Source organism: Tachypleus tridentatus, chromosome 8, assembly GCF_004210375.1.
Source record: "Tachypleus tridentatus isolate NWPU-2018 chromosome 8, ASM421037v1, whole genome shotgun sequence".
Lineage (NCBI taxonomy): Eukaryota > Metazoa > Arthropoda > Merostomata > Xiphosura > Limulidae > Tachypleus > Tachypleus tridentatus.
Window position 1 is genome coordinate 37,100,148 of NC_134832.1, and position 27,957 is coordinate 37,128,104.

A 27,957-nucleotide genomic window follows, 5' to 3' on the forward strand; every position below is an offset into this window, starting at 1 on the left:
TGTTGAACACATCCACAGCCAAAGCCAAATGATGTAGAATTGGGGACTGAAAGAGGGGAAGTCATGGAAGAAAAACTCATCAGAAAGACAGGTAGGATTCTATGGTAAAGAAAGTCACATTAAGGAAGTGATTCAGATGGGGTAGATCAAAAACAGGAAACCAATACCAGGTCTTTCTGGAAAAACAAAATGTCATAAATAAAATCCTGCAACCAAAAGAGAAACCTGTTTGATGGTGTCTTGAACTGCTTCTGTGAAACAACAACAGGAAACAGGTGGGAAAAGGACTGGGATAGAGTACAAGTTGAGGTATGAGGAAATGGAAAAGGAGTACTCCTGATAATACTCAAATGATCCAAAGATTTGCTGAATAATGATGTGCAAGTACACAAGCCTCTGTACTGTGTAAAGAATGCAGCATACTAATTCCCATATGTAATTGATCTGCAAAACACTTGACACAAACCCCAACATCAGGTGAATGGAGGGGGGACAAAACACAGAACTAGGTACTGCAGTTAGTAAGGAAAGAGAGAAATCAAATAACATGGGTGGCAAAGACATAACATACTTGAGATAAAGTCTAAAAATGGTGACGAAGGTTTAAGTGCTTCAAAAAGTTGAAAATATGCCTGTACAGCAAACGAAGGAGTAGAAAGAGGTTGCCAAGGTCCCCATCATCCTGATCTAAGTCCTCGAGAAATGGCAAAGTTGTTTGTAGATATAGTTATTGCTTGGACCACATGAAAGAAGTCACATCCAAATGAACTCTAGCCAACACTTCCTCCACTGATAATACCTTACCTGTAACTTGCATGGGCTGTTAAGTGCCAGTACTATCAATAGCTATTGTAATCATAATATTAAATTGTAAATTCATAAGTACTGACTGACTACCAGTAACTAAGTTAGAAATATAATTCACAGTCAATTAAAGAAATCCAACTCAATTTTTTGCTTTTAAATCAGAGACTGCAAGTAGAGTTGAAAGTATATCTTACTGCTGAGCAGTTTTAATACTTTTGAATGCAAGCACAGTGAATGCATTATAGATACTGAGAGCTCATAACAAAATTTCTGTAATCACTGAGGCAAAGTATGTTGCTATAAGTAAAATGACAGTACAAACCTTCAAGCTCTATATTTTGACACTACAATATCATAGAACAAGAACAAATAAAATTGCAACATTTAAAGAATAAAGTCCTTTCAGTATGATAGCAAAATATACAAATCTCATGAGAAAAGCTTACAGAGCAAATTTTCAACATGACCATACAATACTCCAGATTCAAGAGACAAATTAAATTCATGGGACATTCCACCAATATAACTGTACATGCACAGACCACATAATAAATTATTCTTTTATGTATAAAGCTCTTTGGTATAAATAATTATAAAATTTCAGCAATCAAAACATTATATTCCAAATGTTCTAAGGGACTTAACTTTGCATGAGGAATTTCATCTTTTCAGTTGCTTTCCTGACTGTGAATGCATGATTCATTCATATTACATTAGTTATAATAAATTAAAGTGAACACATTGTGTGAATAAAATTTAAAAAACAATTCATGAGGAAATGCAACTTTATATAAGGAAATGTAATCCTCCTAATAGCTTTCAATCAAGCAAATGTAATTTTATTTCAATATTTCTATTCCTGAATATAAAGCATGAGTTACAGATATCATATAATCATCATCTATATTTATAGAGCACTGAAATAAAATATTGAGATGAGTTAAAATAAACCAGATTTTTCATGGTAAATCACATGGTAATATATATCCATACACACATAAACAAAATTTTAATGAATGTAAATCACTTATAAATTCACTCTTACCATAACTTTAGTTACAAGTAATGTAAATGAATTATGAGAGACACTGGAAGTATAAAGCAATATCTCAAGGAAGAATGCTAATAGTTTGCCTACAAAAATGAACTTTGTCATTTTTCATAGTTACTTAACCATTGTTCTGGTTATAAAGTTATATATTTTACTTGGCAATCCACTATGTTAAATACAATCTATACAATATATGCATGTACAATTTACACTTCACTCAAATATGTAAAATAAAAATCAATATTTAGACAAAACTCACTTTTCTACAAGCCCACTTATTGCCATTGAAGCATTTTCTGCAGCTGTAGCAAATCGGTTCTGAGGATGTCCTATTCTTACAAACTCTGCCTAAAAACACAAGAAAATGTGATATAATTCTAAATGAGAACTCTTGCACACAAAAAAACATTTCATTTAGACTTAACACAAGTTTACTAAAATATCACATGAAATTATTACTTGTATCTAAAACTAGGAATTTTCAAATGTGAGAAAATGTGATAATTTAAGCTGAAAGTAAGTTAGTGTTTATATAAAAAGAATTAAAAACAAATTATCATTGAATGAAGAGCATTGCCTAAGACAAATGTACATGTGGCTTACACTATATTTTAAAAGTTAACATATTCCTAAACTAAAAATGTATTTTCAATAATACTTGATCTCCAGGATTTCCACTCTTTGCCCATCTAAACACTAAGAACATTTGCTCCAGTCTTTTATACCCCAATTAAATGCCTCAGGTAATTTCTAATTTTCAAAATTCTCCACCAAAGCAGTGCTCCCTCTTTCTAGGTACTGTGTATAAACACCTCATTAAGCCAATGTAATCATTTTTTTGGGACAAACATGCTTTGCATAGGAAGGTAGGGCAGAAGAGTGCCAGCAAAGGTAAGTATTATTGCAAATACGTCTTCAGTTTAGGAAAATATTTATTTCCAAAACATAACATTCACTGACACTACAGCTAGAGCCTCACGTTGAGAAGGTGGAGAAGCCAGTGTAGGCATGATCCATACAGAAAGCATTTGTATAGAACAGGACCATACCAAGATAAAAACTGGTACAAAAGTGGGGGGAACCACACCACATCCACAATAGGTACGTTCTTCACCTTGAACTTAGTTCCTATTTCAAAGGTGGAATAGAATAAGAGTAATCATTAGTGTAAACCAACAACAAATAGACAGCTGAGGTCTGACAACTTCAGGTTGAAATTAATTGTTTAGGTACTTATGTCCCACACTGGTGGTAGAGCTATTGGATCACAATGTTATATGTACATAGGTAAATATATACTTTTGATTGGATCCCACCTGTAACCATAGAGTAATGCATTTCACACTACCAAAATCATGAAAAAAAAGTAAGACACCTTCTCCTCCACCTGAAGAAGTCCAAAAGGCAACATCCTAGATATAAAATGATGGCTGTATACCATACTCAACCAAAGCAACAGAACTCTCCATATGTATTGATGAACATTTATCCTTACTCCTCAATCAAGTGGAATTGGGGTATTCCACTTGGAACCTGTGCTCAACCAAGGATCTAAAATAGGACCATTCTGAATTAAGAATTATGAAAAAATAATGGACCACCTTCCATGAACAATATATGAAACTGACACCGGTTAAAAAGAAGGGCCATGCACACCCCAACCAGATAGCTTTATGTCAAATCTCAACCAGAATTACAAGTAGGCTCCTGCAGAAGCTGGTGCCACATCTAATGACATCTGGACAAAACATCTGCAAACTTATGTAGGAGGGCCCATAAATTTGCCCTATTCTCAAAGATGGAAAGAACATACTCTAGCACTCTTGAGAAAAAGTCTCTGTCCACCATCCGAATAACTGAAAACTTGGAATGGCAAGGAATCCCAAGCCTCACCAGTAGAGTCTTGGGGAGTGATATGCATTGGAGAGTCCTAACAAACAGTACTCTGGAAATTGTGCAATAAGTAAACCTAGATCCCTACATTTTGAAAAGCAAACTGGCCCAGATTTATTCAACCAAAGATTCTCGAGAATATGGATGAATCCTGTTATGGGAACCAACAGACTTGGAAACTGAAAGAAGGGTCAGGAAGCATTACTGCCTGATACTACCAAGTTAGTACCAGAAAGACATGAAGCCAACAATGATAAAGAACAGTTGTGAAAGTAAGTTGAATCTAAGAAAACTCTGATCTGTTTAAATTAATCAAAGGTTCCAATCTAAACCCCCCATAACTTAAAAATGGGATCCCCATCCATTGGAAATATAATAAGCCAAAATATTCTGATCCAAAATATGTGGGGGGATAAGACATAGCCATCCCAACCTGTAACTGAGCAACATATCTCCCAGAAAGAACAGAAATATCAGGAGGAAGAGGAAAACCAAGTAGTTACTTGTCATATTTTCTGCTAGCAAGAAAGGAGCAAGAGTCCAAAACCTCACAAACTGGAGTTACCAATTGAAGAAAAGGGACTGGAGTTGGCTGATCAAAATTATCCTCTGCTGAGATTGATCTAAACAACAGAACTGTTCTTTATTTTTTTATATATAGAAATTACACTACTTCATATCATTTTTAAACTACACATTGAGCTCATCAGTAAGTGAAGGTGACTGAACTATAATCCTACAGTGATGGATCCTCTACTACAGTTTGTAACACATTAAAGTTTTATAGGATCTTCAAATGTGGCAGTACAAAATAAAATCCTCAAATTATTCAAAGAGCAAATTCTTAAAATGACCATAAACTACATAAGCCAAAAAACAAATCAAGATTACAAACAACATTCCAGCTTTAACATACAATAGTTCAGCTTGAAGAGATACAAGTTATCATTTGTTGAAGAAAGCTTCATTATTTCTGTAACATTGATTTTGATACATCATTCCCAGCCTAAGTAATTATGTTACAATTTTTTATCATGTACAAATCTTTATAAAATTTTGAGGGTTATTGATGAACATTAGAAGGCTTTCATACACAAATTATCAGAAAATTTTTAGTTTAAAAATCTTAAATAAAGTGTTAAGATTTTTTAAACTAAAAAATTTCTCGTGAATTTTTTCTTTCAGAATGTTAACTTCCAACATGCAAAGTAATTTTGATTTTAAGATTAAAAATACTTTTACGTATCAGAAAATGTTCAAATTTCATAAGCAAATTCTTTATAACTTCCAAATAATTATCAAATTAAAAAAGAAAAATCTTTTCATTTTATCTGTTATTTTTACTACCATATTGGTTGGGTTGATTTGACTGACCTCATAGCCATCATAAAAAATTAGGAAATAAATATATATTATGCTTTTTTAGTTCTAAAATAATTACAAATTATAACATGAAACCACAAATCTTTACTCTAAATAACTTAATAATAATATTATATATTTATATATAATTATCATTTATATTTTATTCATCTTTTAGTCATGTAGGACTAACAGTACATACGTTAGAATTTTCCTGGCCTGAAATAAATATTTTTGATAAACCTCTCCTGACAAAATAGCTTTTCTCAACTATCTCTCTTCTCTATTGTTGCAAATGTTTCATGCACACCATTAGCCTTTCACCTCCCACTTCTGCATATCCATGTGCATATCAGACAGCAGCCCTCCACCAATAGGAGCATAACAATCCCTACAGCAAAAGGATTGGAAAGAGGAAGTTGTTCTAATTAGACTACATTGGTCACAGTTTTTTAATTAATCGTTTTCTGTTATCTGGGACTGATACACCAGTATGTTGTCTGTGTACCTCTCAGGTCACAATAAGCCACATTTTACTGTCTTGCCATTGTTATGACTCTCAACGACAGTGCCATTTTAAACATATCCTGTCCCAAGGTTTATCCATAACATTAGACAGTATTATTGGTGATGGTGATACTGTCCACCTTGGAAATGATTTTAGTGTTTTAAAGGCCATTAACCTTTTTAATGCTATTTAAGTTTTTTAATTTGTATATTAGACTTTTTTAATGTTATTCCCTTTTAAGAATCAAAGTTCATCTAGTTCTGTTTGAAATTAGAAAATGGCCGTAACATCAAATAACTTGAAACCAGGACTGAAAGGGCCAACTTCAGGTGTCTAACACTGCTGTTTGAACTACCCATTAGTCATCCTGGCAAGTTATAATTAACATTTTGCTACAAATCTTTTGAAACTTTTATTACTTTAGTTTCTGAAAAATGGCTATAATGTCAAATAACTTAGAACCAGGACTGGAAAGGCCAACTTTAGGTGACTGACAGTGATTTTTGAAATTATTTCTTAGTCTTCCTGGTGAGTTATGATAATTACAGTTATGCTACAGAAAGTCCTTTACAACTTGTATTGTTGTAGTTTTTCTCTTTCTGCTGTAGACTTGATGTAAACATTGGATTTAATGCTATTTATGTTTTGTTTTTTTTAACTATTTGTTTTACCTTTATTTCCTCTTATGAATTTTACTAAATTAACTTTTATTTTAACTTTTTTCCAAATGTTTGGTGCAGATCGCCTAGCTGTTTGTGCCATAAAACACCAAACCAACCAACCAACTTCTGTTCTGTTTATCCTTACTTTGTGCCCCTGCTATTCTGATTTTTTGGGTCAAATTGCATCAATCTTTATAAGCCTCTCACTTTCTACACTTACTGGGTGGATCTTTCAGCTTCTTCAATTGCAGTATTCTTCTCTGGATATTATGCTCACAGACTATTTCACATTTTCCTCATATATGATTCTTCACCTTTCTCATTCTTTTGTTTTCCATCTTTGTTGGCTTTGTGAAAAGATTATCCAGATAGTCATATATATGACTTCCCATACATTTGTCACTCATCATGTTCAATATCTGGTTGTTTTGTCTTCTGGAAAATTTTGACTTCTACCTCTTGTCATACTTGAGTCAACCCTACTGTCTTTTTGGTGTTCAGGATCCACCCATGTGGTTTACTTTTTCTTTCCAGAGTATGCTTATTTCACAAAATCTATGTTGAGCCAGGATAACAGAAAGTGATCAAAACATTCACACTGGCAATATCAGTGCCAACTGTGAGATGGAATATTGTGTATGACCACTTGAGATAGCCTTGTAGTATATATATACATGTATATTCACATTTATTAAATGTATATGCAATCAATGGTTTGTCAAAGAGCGTATCACTTTTGTAGACTAACATTCAAAATTGGATAGACATTATTTTATGAAGGTACATCAATACGTTTGGTATCAAATTCTAGATTATATTTAAAGTTTTAGTATTATACATCAGTGAATTTCTTAATATAAATGCAAATATTAAAAAGAATTATAAATACTGATTTTTATGTGTCACGTGGAATGTTGAATGCAGCTTTTGTTTAAATTAGATGTTTGTGATATCTAAATGACTAGTTTCTTATGAATTAGAAACTCAAATTATCAATCTTGATAAACTAAAATATAAAATAGGAACCTTCTATCTTTTTCTTGGGTTGTCACTGTTTTGTAAATCAAACTTTTGGAAGTACTTGCTTATGCCCACTTGCTTTACTCTATCATGTGCTTATATGCAATGAAAAGTTCAGAATTTTCCACTTGTGGTTTTTCTCAGTCTCTTAATGTTGGGAATTCCACAAATTATTTCCTTTGTCTCCAATCTTGGAAGGAAGGGGTTGATGAAAATGTTAATTGGAAAACTGTTTCTTTGGACCTTAATATAGTTTAGTTAGTAAGCCTGATAGATGAGAATTATAGTGGAATCTGCAATATTGGTAGAGAAATTTATAATTTTTTTGTAATTTTATAATGAATATATAAAACAAAGGTATTCTGTTTTACGTGCAAAATTTGGTAAGGCTTAAAAAGAGTACTAGATATGGTAAGCAAGTACAAACATCTTTACTGTTGATTGTTAGTAATAACAATAATTTTTCTATATTTTTATATTTACTGCTCTATGTTTTAAGGTTTATTTTTCTTTCAAACTTTTCTTACTTTTTCAGGGACCTTTTGCTAGTGTATTGTGGATCCCACTCTGTGACAAGTAGTGACTGGCCAGGCATAATTTTTTTTTTTAATCTGACAGTCTGTCTTTTGACCATGAACGATGTCAAATACATTGTAGCCCTTTCTATTGTGAACCTGTTATACCATTCTAGGTGCTGCCAGTTGTTGATTGTGTGTGTCTGATTTGTTGTTATCTATGAATAAACAATTACTTTGAAGGTTTGGGTGACCCATGCTGGAGTGTTCTGTAGGACTGCTATTAGTTCTCTAGTGGTTTTGTTGCTTCATGTGAGGACTGACTTAGCTGTACCATCTACAACCAATGCAGGACCCACCAAAAGGAACAACTGGAGAATAATAGGATGAAGGTTCATCTCTGCCTAAGGCAAAAACTGCAATACATATATATATATATCTGCAACAGTAAGGGCATCACACCATCACAAATGAGAATAACTTTGACTGGACCATCTCCAACAAAAACCATACCCACTGGGAATATACATAAAGAACCTAGGTGATAGGAAGAAGGAATCCCATGGTAGGAAAAAAACAACAAAACAATCAGTAGCATCTTGAATTGTACATCAGGTCTGCAGCAGAGAGTGCAATATGCCAACAACACCAGCAGAATGCCACCACTCTTATTTCAAGGGAATGATACATCTCATCACCCCCTCGGTGTGGATTCCTGTATGTGGTGAGGGGACCTCCTAGGAAAGGTTCTGTTCTTTGTGGTTACCTCCTCTGGGATCTAAACATCCACCCATGTGTTTGCTGTGCGTGGCGACCCATGAAGGGAAGGAGAGGATCCTGGTGGTTGAGGGATCCAACCCTAGCACACCACTTTGGCCTTGAATTTCTGTAGATGGGCAGCCTTTGGGTGGTCCCCCTTGGGCTAGAGTCAACCAAGGGTTGGAAGTTCTCAACAAGTGTTGTGGACATTATGTCTGATGCTGGAATTTGTGTATATGGCTTACGCAACCCTGGCATTGCTGCAATGTCCTTGCATGGCATTGTAGTACATTCCCTTGTAGGGCTCCATGGTAGGTGCGATCAGAGGGTACCGAAATTTTCCTTTTTTGCTATGGATCCTCCAATAAAAAATTTAAATAAAATAAATCTGAGCAGCAATCTTCAACATCTGTAACACCTGTACCGCATTTTCTTATATTACATTCTCTTTCAGAAAAACCTTTAGGGCAAATGTCCCCCTTTTTTATTCAAAAGGGACTGGAGGGACTTGCTGGCTCTCCAAAGTCAGTAAAGAAGCTTTGATCTGGAGACATATTGGTTGAAACATCCACATCCCAACACAGTGAACTCCTCTTGAATTCAAAGGCAATTGGGGATGTACCAATTGAGGTTACCCCTCATGCTACCTTGAATTCATCACAAGGAGTTATTGTTGAGAGGAACTTAAGAACATTTCCGAGTCAGAGATTCTCGCTGGTCTCTCCACTCAAGGAGTTTCTGCGGTGAGGTGCATCTCCACTCGCAGAGACGGAGTTACACTGCCGACAAATATCCTCGTTTTTACATTTACATCACCACGTGCACCTGCCACCATCAAGGCAGGTTATCTAATTTGCAGGGTATGGCCATACATTCCAAACCCTCTTCGATGTTTCTAATGTCAGAGGTTCGGCCACTCAAAGACGTCCTGTCGTGCTCGTTGTGGTGGCAAGGACCATGATGCTTATGAGTGTCACACAGACCCACATTGTGTCAACTGCAGTGGTTCACATTTCATTCTTGCCTAAAATGGTTGGAGGAAAAAGAGGTGCAGCGTTTGAAAATGACCCATAACATTAGTTATCCTGAAGCTCGGAAATTCCTGTCTGCCACTCCATCTCGGACATTTGCTGCTGCACTTCATTCCACAACTGCAGTGGGAGTGCAGACAGATCTCTCTGTACCTCCAAGAGAATCGTTTTCAAAACAAATGAAAAGCCTTTTGACCTCCATGGTTAAAAAGTTTGATGAATCGACTTCTACACCCATCTCTGTTCCTCCCATACAATCCAACAAATCTAAAGATCCACATGCTTTGGTTTCAAATACAGGCACTTCTTCTGATACATCTTTTTCTCCAACCCCACGATGCAAAACAATCATTCGTTCGCATCCTCAGTCACTGGAATCCCCTTCCAACAACAAAGACCTGCCCCATTGACCATTCTTGGCCATCAAGGCTCGGGCACAGCATTCACCTCTTTCCTTTTGAACTGACTGTCTTTTTTACTATAATTGTCCCTTTACACTGGTGGAACTGAAAATGGCCCTTCATCGGTCTGACAGTACATCTGTTGATGATGTACACTATGACATACTGTGCTATCTTTCTCCTGCTTCTCTTGATATTATTCTAATTGTTTTTTAACCGGATATGGAAGGAGAATGTTTTTCCTGATGCCTGGTGCCAGGCTACTATCTTATCTTTCTCTAAACCTGGGAAAGATCCCAAGATTCTTTCACATTACCATCCAATTGCTTTGACGAGCTGTCTCTGTAAGACCTTACAGAGGATGGTTAATGCTCGTCTTGTTTGGTTCCTCAAATCAAACAACCTCCTCTTGCCCACCCAATGTGGGTTCTGACGACAGCATTCCACCACGGACCATCTAATTTGACTTGAAACATCAATCAGAGAAGCCTTTCTCAAATGCCAACATCTTGTTTCAATATTCTTTGACATTGAGAAGGCTTATGACACAACATGAAGGTATGGCATTTTGCGAGACCTCCATATATATGGGTTACGTGGCCATTTACATATGTTTATTAAAAATTTTTTAATGGACAGGAGATTCCAAGTTCGTGTGGGTTCGACACTTTCCTGTTCTTTTGTATAGGAACTTGGGGCCCCTCAGGGCTGTGTTTTGAGTGTCACACTTTTCAGTATAAAGATAAATGCCATCACTGAACAACTCCCTCTCACTGTTGCAAACGACTATATTGACGACTTTCACATCTCGTGTCAGACATCAAAAAATGAGATATATTGAGCGGCAACTACAAATTGCCCTCAATCATGTACTGAAGTGGACTACGGCAAACAGCTTTAATTTTTCTCTCTCTAAAACCGTTTGCATGCACTTTTGCTGTCAACGAGATATCTACTCTGATCCTGAACTGCGTATTGAAGTTTCGCTGCCAGTGGTCCCTGAGACCAAGTTCTTGGGCTTATCTTTGACCGTAAGCTGACCTTTATACCACACTTAAAGCAGCTACGGGTCAAATGCACAAGAGCACTGAACATCCTCCGTGTCTTCTCTACTGCCAGTTGGAGAGTGGATCGATGTTCTATGTTAAAGATATGTCGTGCTCTTATTCATTCTAAACTCGACAATGGATCAATGGTCTATGGCTCTGCCAGACCCTCGGCCTTAAAGATGCTGGACCCCATTCATCATTAAGGTCTTCGACTCTGCTCTGGGGCTTTCCGCACCTCCCCAGTTCAGAGCTTATATGTGGAATCTCATGAACCTTCTCTGCACCTTCGCCGTTTGCAACTGTCTTTACTGTATTTTTCGAAACTTCGCTTCTTACCAAAGCATCCCACTTGGGGATGTGTTTTCCTTCCTCAGTGGGCCTTACTTTTTCAAAACAGTCAATCTGCCATTGCTCCTTTTGGCCTTCGCAATTTGATGAATTGGGTCTGTCCTTGGAAAACATTGCAGAATCCACTGGTCAGCCCATCCCCCCATGGCTTATTACAGCCCCCAAATGTGACCTTTCTTTAAATCATCTGAAAAAGGCAGATACTCCCGATTGGAAGTACCATCTTTTATTTACTGAACATCTTTCGAACAACCTTTATTCCAATTTATACAGATGGTTCAAAATCAGGTGACTGTGGGCTCTGCCATGGTTTGTTGTGGTTTGGTGGTTGCATGCAGAATCCCCTCTACAGCTTCTGTGTTCACTGCTGAACTATGCGCCATATCTCTTGCCCTGGATCATGTTGAAGCTGAGCAGTACTCTGACTGCACTATTTATACTGACTCCCTTAGTTCTCTGCTGGCCTTGGAACACTTCATGTTGACTCACACACTGTTCTCACTGATATTCAAAACCGACTGGCCCATTTCTCATTAACATCTACTTCTGTCCAGTTTTTCTGGATACCAGGCCACGTTGGTATTCTCGGGAATGTGCTTGCAGACATGGCAGCTAAATCTATCTGCTCTGGCACTATCACTACTGTGCCTATTCCGTACATGGACTATGGTCCTGTATTCAAGGCTCGGCTCCGTGCCAGCTGGCAGTCCACTTGGAGTGAGCAACGTGACAACAAGCTTTTTCAAATAAAACCCTATATTGGGCTTTGGCCATCTACCTTCCTTAAGGTTCGGAAGGAGGAAGATGTTCTAACTAGACTACGCACTGGTCACAGTTTTTTAACTCATCGTTTTCTTTTATCTGGAACTGATGCTCCAGTGTGTAGTTTGTGTAACACTCAAATCACTGTAAGCCACATTTTACTTTCCTGCCATCATTACAACTCTCAATGACGGCACTATTTTAAACATGTTCTGTCCCAGGGTTTGTCTGTAACATTGAACAGTGTTATTGGTGATGGTGACACTGTCCTCCTTGATAAAGTTTTTAGTTTTTTAATGGCCATTAATCTTTTTAACCTCATTTAAGTGTTAGATATTTATTCATTATGCCTTTTTAATTGTGGTTCCCTTTTCAATCTCAGTCTCTCTAGTTTGACATTGTAAAATGGCCAGAACATTAAATAACTCAACACCAGGAGTGAAAAGGTTAACTTCAGGTGACTAACGCTGCTGTTTGAACTATCCGTTTGAACTACCCGTTAGTCGTCCTCGCGAATTGTTATTACAATTTTGCTGAATGTCTTTTAACACTTTTATTACTTTACCTTTTGGTACTGGCCATAATGACACATAACCCGGAACCAGGACTGGAAAGACCAACTTCAGGTGACTGACGGTGGTTCTTGTACTTACCTGTTAGTCTTCCTGGCGGGTTATGATCATTAGCATTCTGCTACAGGAATTCCTTTACAACTTTGTAGACTGGATGCCAACATTGGTTTTATGCCATTTTCTGTTTTTAATTGCTGTTTTGCATATACCTTTGTTTCCTTTTACAAATTTTACTACATTTACTTTACTTTTACCTTTTTACAGGACATTTGGCTAATTTTTATTCTGATTTTGCCGTAGTCCACTTCAGTACACAATTGAGGGCAAATTGTAGTTGCCGCTCAATATATCTCATGTTCAACGACTGACACGAGATGTGAAAGTTGTCAACATAGAGCCCGTTTGCAACAGTGAGAGGGAGTTGTTCAGTGATGGCATTTATCTTTATACTGAAAAGTGTGACACAAACATGCCCTGAGGGATTTCAAAGTTCCAGTAGAAAAGAATGGGAAAGTATCAAACCCATGTAAACTTGGAATCTCCTGTCCATTAAAAATATTTTAATAATAATGGGCAAATGGCCATGTAACCCATATATATGGAGGTCTCACAAAATACCATACCTGCATGTTGTATCATAAGCCTTCTCAATGTCAAAAAATATTGATACACAATGTTGTCCTTTGAGAAAGGCTTCTCTGATTGACATTTCAAATCAAATCGCATGGTCCATGGTGGAGTGCTGTCATTGGAGAGAGAAGGAACCAAACAAGACGACCATTAAGCATCCTCTCTAAAATCTTACAGAGACAGCTTCTCAAAGCAATTGGACAGTAGTTTGAAGGAATTTTGGGATCCTTCCCAGGCTTAGAGAAAGGTAGGACAATAGCCTAGTACCAGGCATCAGGAAACACATTCTCCTACCAGATCTGGTTAAAAACAATCAGAAGAATAGCAAGAGACACAAGGTGCAGCATTTCATAGTGTACATCATTAGGTCCAACTGATAAACTTCCAGACTGATGAAGGGCCAGTTTGAGTTCCACCAGTATAAAGGGACAATTATAGTAATAGAGCCAATCAGCTCAAAAAGAAAGAGGTGATTGCTCTGACCACGTCTTGATGGCTAAAAAGGTGGAAGAAGAAGCACAAGTGTTAGATACCCAGCAAAACCTTTCACCTTGAGTATCGGCAATGCTGAGTATGTGCACTGGCCTGTTGGAAAGCTATGTGGTGCAAGAGCGTGAAATACCTACAAAAAGTATCCCAGGCCTGTTTTTGAACTTTCAATGCCATGTGGCAGGCAGGATTCAACCATGGACGAGGATATCGTAGAAAACGTGTTGAGGTTTTAGAAATACACTGAGCAGTTGCTTGTATAATACAGTCAGTTACTACTGCAACACAGTCATCTATTGACAGCTGATGACAGGATCAAGTGCTGTGAGAGCAGTGAAAGAGGGACAGTTTGCTTGATCCAGCTTCCACTGAGGCACACAGGTCAGGTGGCATCAACCACAGCTAGTCTCTCTCAAAATTATAGGAAAATGATCACTGCCTCATGGATTATTGTCACTCCTCCACGAAAAATGAAGATCAATAGCAGTAAAAGACTGACTAGGTGCATGAAAATATGTAGAAGAACCAATACTGAAAAGAGAAAGGTTGTGATCAGAGAGCATACGCTCTACAAGGCAACCCCTCCTATCAATATCAGCACTTCCCCAGAGGGGATGATGTCCATTAAAGTACCCCAGGCTTAAAAAGGGAGACGGCAAATGTTCAATGACAGCATCAAGGATTGATTGATCATAGGTCTCTCCAGGCAACAGAACAAACAGTGATGGTACAACCAAAAGAAACATGGAAGGCTATGGCCTCCAAGGGTGTGTCAAGTGGCAAAGACAGGATGGGCATATACTGATCAACCAACAGTGTCACCCATCCATGCACTCGTCCATCACACAGCACGTCATTTCTGTACAATGAAAACTGCTGAAAGGTGACTGTATTGACAGGTTTCAGAAATGTTTTCTGTAAGGAAAGGCATACAGGATGGTAAGAAGCAATCAGTGTTTTGATGGCATACAGATTAGAACATAAACCTCGACAGTTCCATTGCACAAAGGTGGACATTTTCATTTATGTGCAGGCGAATTTGGTATAGAACCCTTCTGTTTACAACTATGTCTTATTTCTTTACTGTCTTTATTCAACAGAGGTCTGTAGACCTCCATGGATCCTGCCCAGGGTCGATTAGGCAGGTCTTTGCTGTCGGAAGAGGATTCCAGTGACTGAGGACGTGAACAAATGATCATTTTGCATCTTGTGGTGTGAGAAGAAGATGTACCCAAGGAAATGCCTGTACCTGGAATCAAAGGAAGTGGATCTTGGGATTTGCTGGAATGTATATTATGAACAGAGATGGGTGTTAATATTGATTCATTAACTTTTTTAACCGTGAAGGTCAAAAGATTTTTCATTTGGTCTGAGACCAATTCTTTTGGAGACAGAGAGATCCAACTGCACCCCCCATTGTTGTAGTGGAACAAAATATAGCAGCATTTATCTGAGATGAAGTGGGGGACTGCTACTTTCAAGCCTCAGAATAAGTAATGTTTTGAATCATTTTCAAATGCTGCACCTTCTTTTCTTCCAACCATTTAGGGAAAGAACAAAAGTAGGATAGGTGAGAGCCATTGCAATTGATGCAATGAGGGTCCATTTCACACTCGCAGGCATCGTGGCCCTTGCTACTGCAATGAGCACACATCAAGGAACCATGACATGACGTCTTCGAGTGACTGAACCACTGACACTGGAAACATCTGAGAGGGTTTGGAATGTATGGCCATATCCTGCATTTAAGATAACCTGCCTTTATCAAGGCAGGTTAATGCAATGATGTTAATGTCAGAATGAGGATACTGGTCAGCATCGTAATTCAATCTTTGCGAGTGGAGATATGCCTCACTCCAGAAACTCCTTGAGTGGAGAAACCAGCAAGAATCTCCAACTCAGAAATCTTATTCAAATCCCTGTCAACAATAACTCCTCATAATTAATTCAAAATAGTATGAGGTGTAATCTCGATACGTATATCCCCAATTTCCTTTGAATGCAAGAGGAGTTCACTATGTTGAGATGTGGATGTTTCCACCGATACATCACCAGATCAAAGCTCCTTTACTGGCTCTGGAGAGCCAGCATGTCTCTCTAGTCCCATTTGAATGAAAATGAGAGACATTTGCCCTAAAGGTTTGTCTCAAGGAGAATGTAGTATAAGAAAATGGGGTACAAGTGTTACAGATATTGAAGATTGCTGCTCAGAACCTTCTAGACATGGTCATTTACCTATGGACTGTTTTTTTTTTCATTATTTTATATTAATTTTTTGGAAGATCCATGATTAAAAAAAAAAGAATTTTGCAGTGCCCACCAACCCAACCCACCATGGAGCCCTATGAGGGGATGCATTACAATGCCAAACAAGGACACTGCAGCAATGCCAGGGTTTTGTGAGCACTATACCCAAACACCAGCATCAGATACAATGTCCACAACACCTGTTGAGAACATCCAACACTAGTAATTGGTTGACCCTAGCTCAAGTGGACCAGCCAAATGACCCTAGGGAGGCCACCTCAAGACCACCCATCTACAGGAATAAAAGGCCAAAGTTGTATGTTAGGGTTGGACCCCTCAACCACCAGGATTCTCTCCTCCCCTTGACGGGTTACCATGCACAGCAAACACGTGGGTGGATGTTTAGATCTCAGAGGAAGTAAACTGAAAGAAAAGAACCTTCCCTGGGATGTCCCCTCACCACGTACAGGAATCCACACCGAGGGGCAGAGCAGAAGTAGAACAGGCTAAGTTAGTAAAGATAAAGAAATGAGCTTCTACAGAAAACACCTCTGAAACATAATGAAGCACCTAAGAAAAGAGAATAAATGCAGAAGGGTGGTAAACAAATCTGCAGTTATGAACCAGAGACAGTACAGGTGGTTAATACCAGTCAGTCATCTGTAAGAATGGTTCTTTACTGTATCAAATTTCAGCAGTTTTCTTACCAGTAACAAATATTGCAAACAAGTTAAAGAACAGATCACCAATATGATAAATAACAATCTTCTCCAATGAGACCAATTCAAGAGTTACTGAGTTGAGGAAAAAATCCTCATTTATTTATGGAACTTGTACAATTCAATAGAGTGGCATACATGACAACAAAATAATTTTCTTAATATTTCAGTTAATGCAGCATTCTACCTACTAAACACTAATTACGAAATATGATATTTCACTTACTGATCTCTAACACATTTTCACATGACAGTACTCTTTCACATAATTCTATGTATGTTAAGCCCTGGTTAGACAACACATTGCCAGAATAATGGATCAAAATATGGGGTCTCATTCCATGGTCTTTATACGAATATTTCATATTCATATAATATCACAAATACTTTTTGAATCATTTTCTCCATATGAATTGATTCTGTATATACAAAATTATGATGATGCAACTAATGTAAAAAATACTATTACAATTTTTCTTCTTACCATGTCAGCTACTTTACACAAGGTATCTGAGAGCTCATCAAATATCTGTACCATCTTTCTTGTTCGGTTTTTACTAATTGCTTCCCTAACAAGTTTATCTGTTTCCAACATGGCTTCTTCTTTTAGCAGATAAAATCCATCTGGATCTTGAAGGACTTTATAGCCAAACAATCCCTATCATTCAGAAAGAAAGAAAACATACATAACACATCACAACATTATGTGAACTGTGTATCACTGATAATTATGTACAATAAAAGTATCAGATATGTTTAACCACATTCTTTATCTTGAGATAAGAAAGATGCTACTTAAGAAAATGTTTAATAGGTTCAAAATAATCAGATCTTCTTAGGAAATAAAATAAGTACTCATATTACAAATACATATATATATATGCATGGTACAGGTAGAAAACATTTTGACAACAGTGTTCATGCATTTGATGTGTGTCCAATTCTGATGTATACTGCAAAATTTCATACATATGCAGAGTAATAAGTAATACTGTGAAACTTTGTAATATCTTCAATTGTTAATGTGTGTTTTCTAGCTTAAAAATAATTGTGTATATATCAATTTTTATCAGTTGATTTTTCAACCACTGTACATTTCTATAAAAAAATTCATGCATTAGAGTGCAACAATTTGTTTTCCTAACATTTTATTGTGGTTGATTAAGAAATTCTTCAATTATCTATTCATTTCATCAAACATGAAACAACAATTCAAATATTGACCAAAAACAGGAAAACAAAATTACATCTCAAGCCACAAAACCCTTGATAGCATAGTTTATGAGACATTACACTGAAAGAATAAACAACAAACATTTATTTCAATATACTTTTAGAAGTACTGTAGCTTTAGTCCTATTAAACTCAAGCCAATTGTTCAATTCTTATGTATCAGTAAGTGACTAAATTAAACAATGACTTAGGGATCTGACAACTATAGTTATTTGTATACTGTATGATTATGTTTATAAGCATGTAAAAACAACTGAAACTGTGTTTGTGTGTGTAATCACTGGAATGTCTGCTAGAAATTTAAGCAATAGTAGTTCCAATGATTGAATCAACAACAGAATCATATGGATACACAAAACAGCCTTCTAGGCTAAAAAACAGAACACACATTTAATATATCATCTACAGAGCTCAGGTTGTCCTCTGAAGTGCAAAGACTACTTGATGGGTATTAATTTAATACACCACTATCACAAAAACTTCATTTGAATGTGGAATCTCATAGGCCTGTTATATGAATGACCACATACTACATAATAGTTATCCAACACACTAGCTATTTTGCACTATTGTGGCATGTGCAATTTGCTATCAGTTACAACTTCCCTAAAACGTAAATGTTGAATTTTGAAAATAATAAAAAGACAGGACACAAGTTTGAAATTTGAAAAGGCAATCTCAGCTCAAGTTAACAAAATTAAAAGGTAATTACATATTGATTAAGTTGCTATTATCAGTAATGGGCTCAGCACCATACACCATTTAAAAAGGGGAATCAATGACATCCTAAGACAAAGAGGGGAAGGTTATTTTAGGGCTAGTGAGATAGCTATACAATGATAGTTCTGAAGCACCAAATAGTCTCTTGTTGTCAATATGTTATATTAAAATAATTGGGTATATATACTACTGTCAGGTAAATAGTTAAAATAAAACCAATTATGTAAGTCCATCTGTTACAGGCCCAACATGGCCAAGTGGTTAGGGAGCTCAACTCATAATCTGAAGATCACGGGTTCAAATCCCCATCATAATAAACATGCTGACTCTTTTAGCCATGTGGGCATTATAATGTGACAGTCAATGCCACTATCTGTTGGTAAAAAAGTATCCCAAGAATTGGCAGTGGGCAGTAATGACTAGCCACCTTCCATATATTCTTACACTGCTAAATTAGGGATGGCTAGCACAGATAGCTCTCCTGTAGCTTTGAGAAAAGTTCAAAAACAAACAAGCCATTTATAATTTTGACCATATACATTATTTCAGAATTGTTTTTAGGAATTACTACTGTTGTTTAAAGTCACATATGCAGCAATGTCCACAGTAGGGCATGTAATTATGAATACAAATATATACACTGCCATCATGCACAAAGGTTTTTCAAGAACAGCTATTTGACCACTGTGTATATAGTCAAATAAAAATAACTAAAGAGCTGTTGTAAAAGTAAAATTTTTAGTTTTGACTATATCTGGCCCGCTTAAAAAGTTATGTATATTACTGGTTCCAAGTATAAGAGTAAAAAACTAACCAAATCTAGTCTGTCATAACCTAACAGCCTGACCAAATCTAATCTAGATCGCATATATAATACAGTACACCTGTTTCTGTAATTCACTGTTGTTTGTGCAACCAGGCGAAGTCAGACATCAGTAAATACTTTTATATTGTTATCCATGTAAGGAAAAAAATTTTTCATGTAGTTTTATCTCACAAAAAAAAACACATAGAAAAGAAAAAAATTGTTTAAGATAAAATCAATTTGTACTCATTAAAATCAAATGCTCAGCCATGGGATCTTGAAAATAATGCCTTTGCCTATAATGACATCAAATGCTACATGTGAAATACCTACTGACATTGGATGCCCATCGTGTACACATCCTATGGAACAGTATGTGATTAAGTATCACATATATCATCTCTATCTCTTAAAGGCATGGGTAACAAACTTAAAGCTAGATATGCAGATTAATTTCACAGAATTATACAAGGTGTGCATGACCCAAGAACTTGTTTGATTAGGTCATATGATACATCATATTGGTAAGATCAGTGGTCTTCACTTCATTGTTACACCCAATTAGATAATGTATAACATAATAGGTGTTTTGGTTGAACAATTATAAGCCCACTGCCAGCAGCAAATACTTGGGTTATTTGTATACAAATACTTAATTCAAGTCAAAAAAGTGTATTTGTTCTTTCTACAGATTTCTCCTTATGTTTTATAATATTATGTTCAGTCTTGGGTTCCTTGTGACAATAAGAACATTGAGATGGATGAATTCAAAAGGAGGGTTTATAAAATGATGTCTGGGATGGAAGAGTTAGCATATGAGGACAGGTTAAGGTCCTTAAATTATTTTACCTTGAGAAAAGAAGACACGCAGGTGAATTTGGACAGTCAATTTCATTAATAAACGAGTACCTTACAGCACCAATTACATTAATGTCGCATAAAATAACTGATTAAACAAAATTATAATTAAATCTAGTAATATACAAAAATTTATTTATTGAAGTTGTGATTAAATCAATTAATATGTATTTTCTTATACCAAAGCCCCATCATGCTATCAAGCTATGTCCACTGAAGGGAAAAAAAACCCTGGTTTTAGCATTGTAAATCTGAAGACTTACCACTGTCCCAGAAGGGGATAAATCAGTTAATGTCACAAAAATAATAAACTAACTGAAATTAGTGTCTCTGATCATTACTGTTTGCAACTATTTTCCTACTTAAGCAACCAAAATATTGCCTTTATAATTTCTCATTATTATTTTTCATTAGTTCAAGATTTTTAAGCTTAATCAATTAAGCACTGCTTGCAATTATTTTTAGTGTAAAAATTTTCAATAATTATAATTCTTATGAATTTTACTGAAACATTCAAAATAATAATGGGAATACATATGATATATCACTTTTTAATTTCTAGTTATAACAAAAGTGGGATTAGGGGACATAGATTTAAGACAATTTAATGATCTAAACAGAGTTATCAGCCTTCAAATGCAATAGACACAACAGGATTAGAATTCAAGAGAGCTTAAGTAAATGGGTGAGCCAGGGCTGGATGTAGACAAATGAGTATTTAATAAAAATGAATGTTGCTATGATGTGTCAAGGGGCCTTTTGTCTGTCAAACATCTCATTCTTACGTACAATGTAAGAAAGTGGCATACATACATCTCACTCAATCATTCACACACACAACCATTAATGTTGCAACCAGTTTAAATGTTTATGAATTCTTTTCCCTGTAACATTTTTTATTCCAAGGAACTAGCTATGGCAACTATTAATCATCAGGATTTTACATAACACTGCAACATGAAAACAGACTCAGTAATATAAGAAACGTACCACCTCAATGCTAATATGTTACCCCTATATTATTTATATTTTGTGAATTTAAACATTAATGTCTTGCATATGATCACAAAATTCCTCATACATGTTGAATTTACTAAAGGTTCTTTCCAAATAAAAATACAGAAAGTTTTCCATTATTATTACTTGTGTATGTAGCTACACAAATAACCAATACTTTTCATATTTAAGATAAAATATCTAGTAAAAAAGGTTCTATTCTTTTTTAACAACGAAATACAACCAAACGTATAAGACAAAAACCTACCGTTTTCTGGGAAAGCAAGTTGAAACTTGGCCTTTTAATACTAGAACAGCTATTAAATGCTGCAGCTAAAGGGGACCATGTACCTACACCACGACGCAAACAACCTATTTTACTTTGATCACCTTTACGTGTATGTTGACTTGTAGTACTACAACTAGAACTTTTAGTCCAAGTAGGAATAGCACTTACAGTAGCAGTATCAGGATTTATAAAAAGATTTCCATAGTCACTGAAATGTCTGTTTAAAGTTACACTACTAATACAAGTTTTAATACAAAGTTTAGTACACAGCCTTCTTAACTTTATCTGTTGGTGAAAAGTTCTAATGCCAATACAAACTTCATAAAAATAACTCATCTTTTAAAAATACAGTTGACTGTGCATAACTCAAACTTGGAGCCAAAGTGTACAAACAGTTAAATTTAAAACAGCCTACGTATATCTCACGCTCAGTATTTCCTGTCTAAATTGTAGTTCGACTCCCTCTCTTAGATAAAACTCAATTTCAATTTAACACTCAATACTCTGATACAGTGATCATGGCGTAATAGTTAATTGGAATTAAACAATATTCTTCTTCAACAGTTGAAAGTTATTTCTATAATAATGCTTTAGCCTACACTTTCAGTGATTGGCTCAACTAAACTTTTGTACTTTACAAAATAGGAATTCAACTGATTCTGTAATATGAAAGGCTCACTGACTAACTTATTATTAAAAGTATATGATTATATTTAAATTTTAAACTATAAATGAATTACAAACGAACAAGTTTAATATCGTTCAAATAAATAGTAGTCGGTCGCATGCTACCCATTTCTTCCATAGTGTGATGAGACGTAGCGTCCCCTCAAAATTTTATTACATTTTATTGTGATTTTACTCTAATATAATAGTGCCCGGTATAGCCGAGCGCGTTAGGCGTGCGACTCGTAATCCGAAGGTCGCGGGTTCGCATCCCAATCGCGCTAAACATGCTCCCCTTTCAGCCGTGGGGGCGTTATAATGTGACGATCAATCCCACTATTCGCTGGTAAAGAGTAGACCACGAGTTGGCGGTGGGGGATGATGACTAGCTGCCTTCCCTCTAGTCTTACACTGCTAAATTGGGGACGGCTAGTGCAGATAGCCCTCGTGTAGCTTTCTGCGAAATTCAAAAACAAACAATCTCTCAAAGTATTCCAACTTACAACAGTTTTGTACCACCACATCATAAAATACCAAAACTTCACTCCAGGAAGGCCTAACACGGAAACAAAGCCTCTTATTTAACAGTTGATGAAGAAAGTAAACTTTGTCTGAGCTAGAAGATCATCACAATTTAAATAATTTGTTCTTTGTAACAAGGGCACCATTTACTTAATGCGGATTAAGTTAAATGATTTTTTTTTATAAATTAAAATACATTTAAATCAGCAATATTTCTGTTGTGGCAAGTGTATAGAAAATTGGAAGCAACATCAGTGTTGTGAAAGATAAGAAGGATGTGGGTATGGTGATTGTTAAAAGGTTCGGGCCTTTGATTGAATATTTGGAGATGGTGAAGGGAGAAAATATGATTCTCAGACCTATTTAGAGAAACTGAGAGCTCAAAAACAAGAAGTTTATGATCACTTCATACATATTCATATTTGTTGTTCCTGTATTACAGAAAATATACTTATTTATAACTGTCAGTGGCTCAGAAAAATTTCTACGGAGATTTATAAAAGAGTGGAAGGATAAGGCTCAAAATATAGGATTAAATGTTAGATATTAGAGAAAATAGATGAAAGATATGGAAACTCTGGTCCAAGCCAGTTATTGAGTAAATTTTTCCCTTTTGTACTTGTCAATTTTCTTACATGATGTGGTGTGTACTTATAGTTAGAATTCCTTTGTGTTTTTGTTGTTGGGCAGTTTTATTAGTGTTAGGAGTTACATTCAGATTGTTATTTTTTGTCGAGTGACTTCGATTGACTAAATGATTTTTTTATCACTTACTATTTTCTTGTGTACTTATAATGATGTAGTACATTGCATACGGTTATCAAATTTTTTTCATATTTGGGCTTTGGCAACTTGAACTTTACTTATTTATCAAAAAATAAGAAAATTATTTTAGAACACGTAACTGTGAATGTTGTTCTGAAAAAACAGCAACAACGTTGTATTAACTTTATACCCAAATATCTTATTTACTGAAAATATTATAACAAGAAGGGTTTAAAATCTATATTTAGCTTTTACGCACTTGTCAATCTTAAGACATAGAAGATTATAACTAAAAGTGTTTAAATTCTGTTTTTAGATTTTATACACTTATTTATGTTAAGACAAACGTAAATATAATGCCCTTAATTCCAAAAAAGACAAATAAATATAAGTTATTTACCTGCATAAATATTTTTCGCGGTTAGGTTATTATGATTGCATCTTAAACAACTGCGGAAGTAATACACTTCTGAAGATAAACGTTTCAAATTTATGTGAAGTCCTGCATGTCCAAGTGGTTAAGGCACTTGACTCGTAATCTGAGTTTCAAGGGTACGAATCCCCGTCACATCAAACACGCCCGTCCTTTCAGCCGTGGGGGTGTTATAAAGTTAAACACCTATTAAACAATCCCACTATTCGTTAGAAAAAGAGTAGCCCAAGAGTTGGCGAAGGTTGGCGGTGACTAGCTGCCTTCCTTCTAGTCTTACACCGCTAAATTAGGGATGGCTAGCGCAGATAGCTCTTGAGTAGCTTTGTGTGAAATTCAAAACTAACAAACATTTGTGTAAAACATGGTATACGCTTTTATCTAGTAGGAGTATGTTATGAATACATAATGTTATGTATAACTGATGATAAAATAAAATTTAAAATGTTGTATTCACAGAGTAATGAAATTCTACTGTTTCTTGTTTTATCATAAACATTATTGTCCTTGATTATTGTGATATTTTGTGACCACATCTCACGAACTACGCATATTACAGATCTATAATTTATCTCTTTTTTTTTTTAACCTAAAGTTATACTCAACTGTTGTTTAACTATAGAAACTTTCTCAGATTGATTTACCTGCTCTAACCTACACCCCTCCCTGGCACAGTAGTATGTCTACGGATTCTTACTGCTAGAAACCAGGCTTTAATACCAATAGTGGACAGAGCATAATAGCTCTTTGCGCAACTTTTTTTTTATTAATAACAATCAACATCTAACAAACGTAAATTTGAGTTTTTTTATGAGAAAAATTAGTGTTATTTTAAGGTATTTGTACCCGCAAATCTATCTTAAATGAAAAGAAATCCACAATTAATCGAATAATTTTATTTAAACACATTTCATTTCAATTATAGATTTATTTTACTTTGATATTAATCCTATTATGTTAGTTATTTTAAACACAAAACTACACAGCAGGTTATTTACGCTTTTCCCACCGCTGGTATTAAACCTAATTTTTAGCGTTACAAGCACTCAGACAGGACGCTGATCAATAGGGAGCTTGTTTGTGGTGAAAAAAATAAAGAGTTTATTTTATAATATAAAAACAGTGCATTAAACCTGTTAATTCCTAATATTATATAAAAACAAATACGGAGAAGCTTGTTTGTTTGTTTTGAATTTCGTGCAAAGCTACACGAGGGCTATTTGTTATATGTCTCTTGATGCCCTAGCCGTCCTTAGTTTAGCAGTGTAAGACAAGAAGAAAGACAGCCAGTCATCACCACTCGCCACCGCCTCTTGGACTGTTCTTTTTCCAACGAATAGTGACATTGATTGATACATTATAATGCGCTCACGGCTGAAAGAACGAGTATATTCGGGGCGACAGGGATTCCCGAGTAACTAAATATTTTTCTTCTAGTCTTTCACTAGCACCACCAGTGCAGACAGTCCTCGTATAGCTTTGCGCGAAATTCAACCACACCTTAAAGACGATGTTTAGGAGTGCTCAACAGCTCAAATTCTTAGTGATTTATGATAAAACCTTCTTTCACTAAAAGCTGTACTTGCACAGAAAACATGTAGCAAGTTTACAATTGTAAGTTAGCAGAATTATTATACATTAATTGAAATAAATAGTTTTTTAATTTTTTTATTGCTTCAGAAACTCGTCATGTTAATTTAATGCTGTAAGTATATAATAATTTTATGTTATATGTCTCTTGATGACGAAAAACCCGCTTGAAATAAAGATGTATCTCAGAACGGCTGGTATGGGTATTAATAATTTTACTAATAAAACAGAGAACAACATTTCGACCTTCCTAGGTCATCTTGGGGTCACTGTACTTTAATACTTATAGTTCAGTGAGAAATTTGATATTCAGATTAAGAATAAATAATTATAACTTCTTTAAAAATAAAACTAAGCGACTTATGCTGACATATCTCCACTTGTTGACCTTAATTTTGATTGTCTTTGCAAAGGAATTTACCGGCATTTGATTACCTTAACTACACTTTTTTGCCTCTTTGTTGACCGCGACTGATTTCGCAAAATTTATTTAATTCAATTAACTATAAAATGTGAAGTCAGGGTATGTTGTGTGATAATAGTAGTAGTACTTACCCCTTCACTTTTGAGGGAGTATATACTAATAAAATATATAAGTGGGTGAACATTTTGGTTTATGTTGTTAAAATAAAGTTGTAAATGTTTCGTCAACTTTGAATTTTTTATAGTTAAGAATTTTCTTTTAGGTGTGTTAATATCGTAACTGGATAATTCTACTAAACCTCTATGAAATTTTAGATAGTGCGTGTGAAAACGATCTCATTAATAATTCACCATTCCTGAGACATATAAATACCCAGCCATGTGTATTGTCTGATACAATATTTTTCAATTAAATGTGAATACAACGATTCAACATAATTTGTATTCTACTTGGCTTCCTACCCGGTATAGATTCGTTAAAGTTGTCATGACTGCCAGTGCGAGCATATGAGTCTTCCAGTCTCAAGTAGCACATTATGTTAATCACTTTACAAGGACTGACTATCACATCCTTACTAAGAAAATCCGTGAATGCAATATCTTGCTTGCTGACATAAGCGTACTGTAGCTTGAAGACAGAAGAAACAATGCAGCGTATGTTATTCGCATGTCTCAAACTAATTAATTAAAACCCATACAAACGTATTTTATCATGCATCTTGTGAAAAAAAAAAAAAACTGACGTTAATAAATAAATCTGTATGCTTATGAAATATTTAAATTCCATAACTTTGAGCGACCTGGCATGGCCAGTTGGGTTAGGCCACCGTTAGGGCATGCGACTAGTAATCTGAGGGTCGCGAGTTCGCATCACCATCGCGCCAAACATACTCGCCCTTTCAGCCGTGGGGGCGTTATAATGTGACGGTCAATCTCACTATTCGTTGGTAAAAGAGTAGCCCAAAAGTTGGCGGTGGGCGGTGATGACTGGCTGCCTTCCCTCTAGTCTTACACTGCTAAATTAGGGACTGCAAGCACAAATAACCCTCGAGTAGCTTTGTGCAAAATTCAAAAACAAAAAACAAACCATATCATTGAGATATTTCATAAAAATTAACGAAAACATCAGGTACACACACGAAACAAGAGCAGCTTCATAGTTTTCTAGTAGCTCCTGTATCAATGAATTTGGTTTTGCTTATGTATCTCAGGATGGATGTTATGGGTATTAACACTTTTACTAATAAAGCACAGAACAAAGTCTTGACATTCCGAGGTCATCAGGTTAACCTGAAGATGACCCATGCCAGCTGTCCTAAGGTACATTTTTACTTTAAATGAGTTTCTTGTCTTCAGTATGACCCGAACTAACCACCAAATCTTGGTACGCTGACTAAATTCCAATAATTGAACTCAGATGATAACTATTGTATGAATTGACTTATTAGCATTTAAACAAAACTACCAAGTGAAATATTTTTAAGCACCAAATGAACTTTCTGAAGATCATACAGATTTTTTATGTTCATTTATATACCCATACATAATTTATTCTTGATTAGTTTTCGTTTTCTGTTCATTCAATCATTTAGCCTAATTATCTGTAACAAATGTGTTTCGTGGGTGAAGTAAAACTTGATTCGGTCAAGCGCAAAATGATGTAACTAAGTTAACTGTATTTTTACACAAAAAACTGATTTTTTAAGATACTACAATATCACAGTTGAAATATAGATACACTTTAAATTTGTTTCAGCCATGTTTGACATATTGCAGCTATCACAAAACACAGTTAAATGTGAGATGTCATTTTAATACTCTTTCCATTTTGAAAT

General features: G+C 35.6%; 1 protein-coding gene across 1 annotated transcript in view; it reads right to left on the reverse strand.

The window, feature by feature from the left end:
- LOC143222186 (mitochondrial intermediate peptidase) overlaps positions 1 to 22,551 on the reverse strand; it is an 81,944-nt gene extending 59,393 nt beyond the window's left edge. Inside the window, exons 1-3 of the mRNA XM_076448276.1 lie at positions 21,706 to 22,551; positions 17,310 to 17,483; positions 2,118 to 2,206 (exon numbers count right to left, since the gene is read on the reverse strand). Of these exons, the coding sequence (XP_076304391.1) occupies positions 2,118 to 2,206; positions 17,310 to 17,483; positions 21,706 to 22,062 (620 nt within the window). The 5' untranslated portion in view covers positions 22,063 to 22,551. The remainder of the gene's footprint in view (positions 1 to 2,117; positions 2,207 to 17,309; positions 17,484 to 21,705) is intronic.
- Positions 22,552 to 27,957: the final 5,406 nt, after the last annotated feature.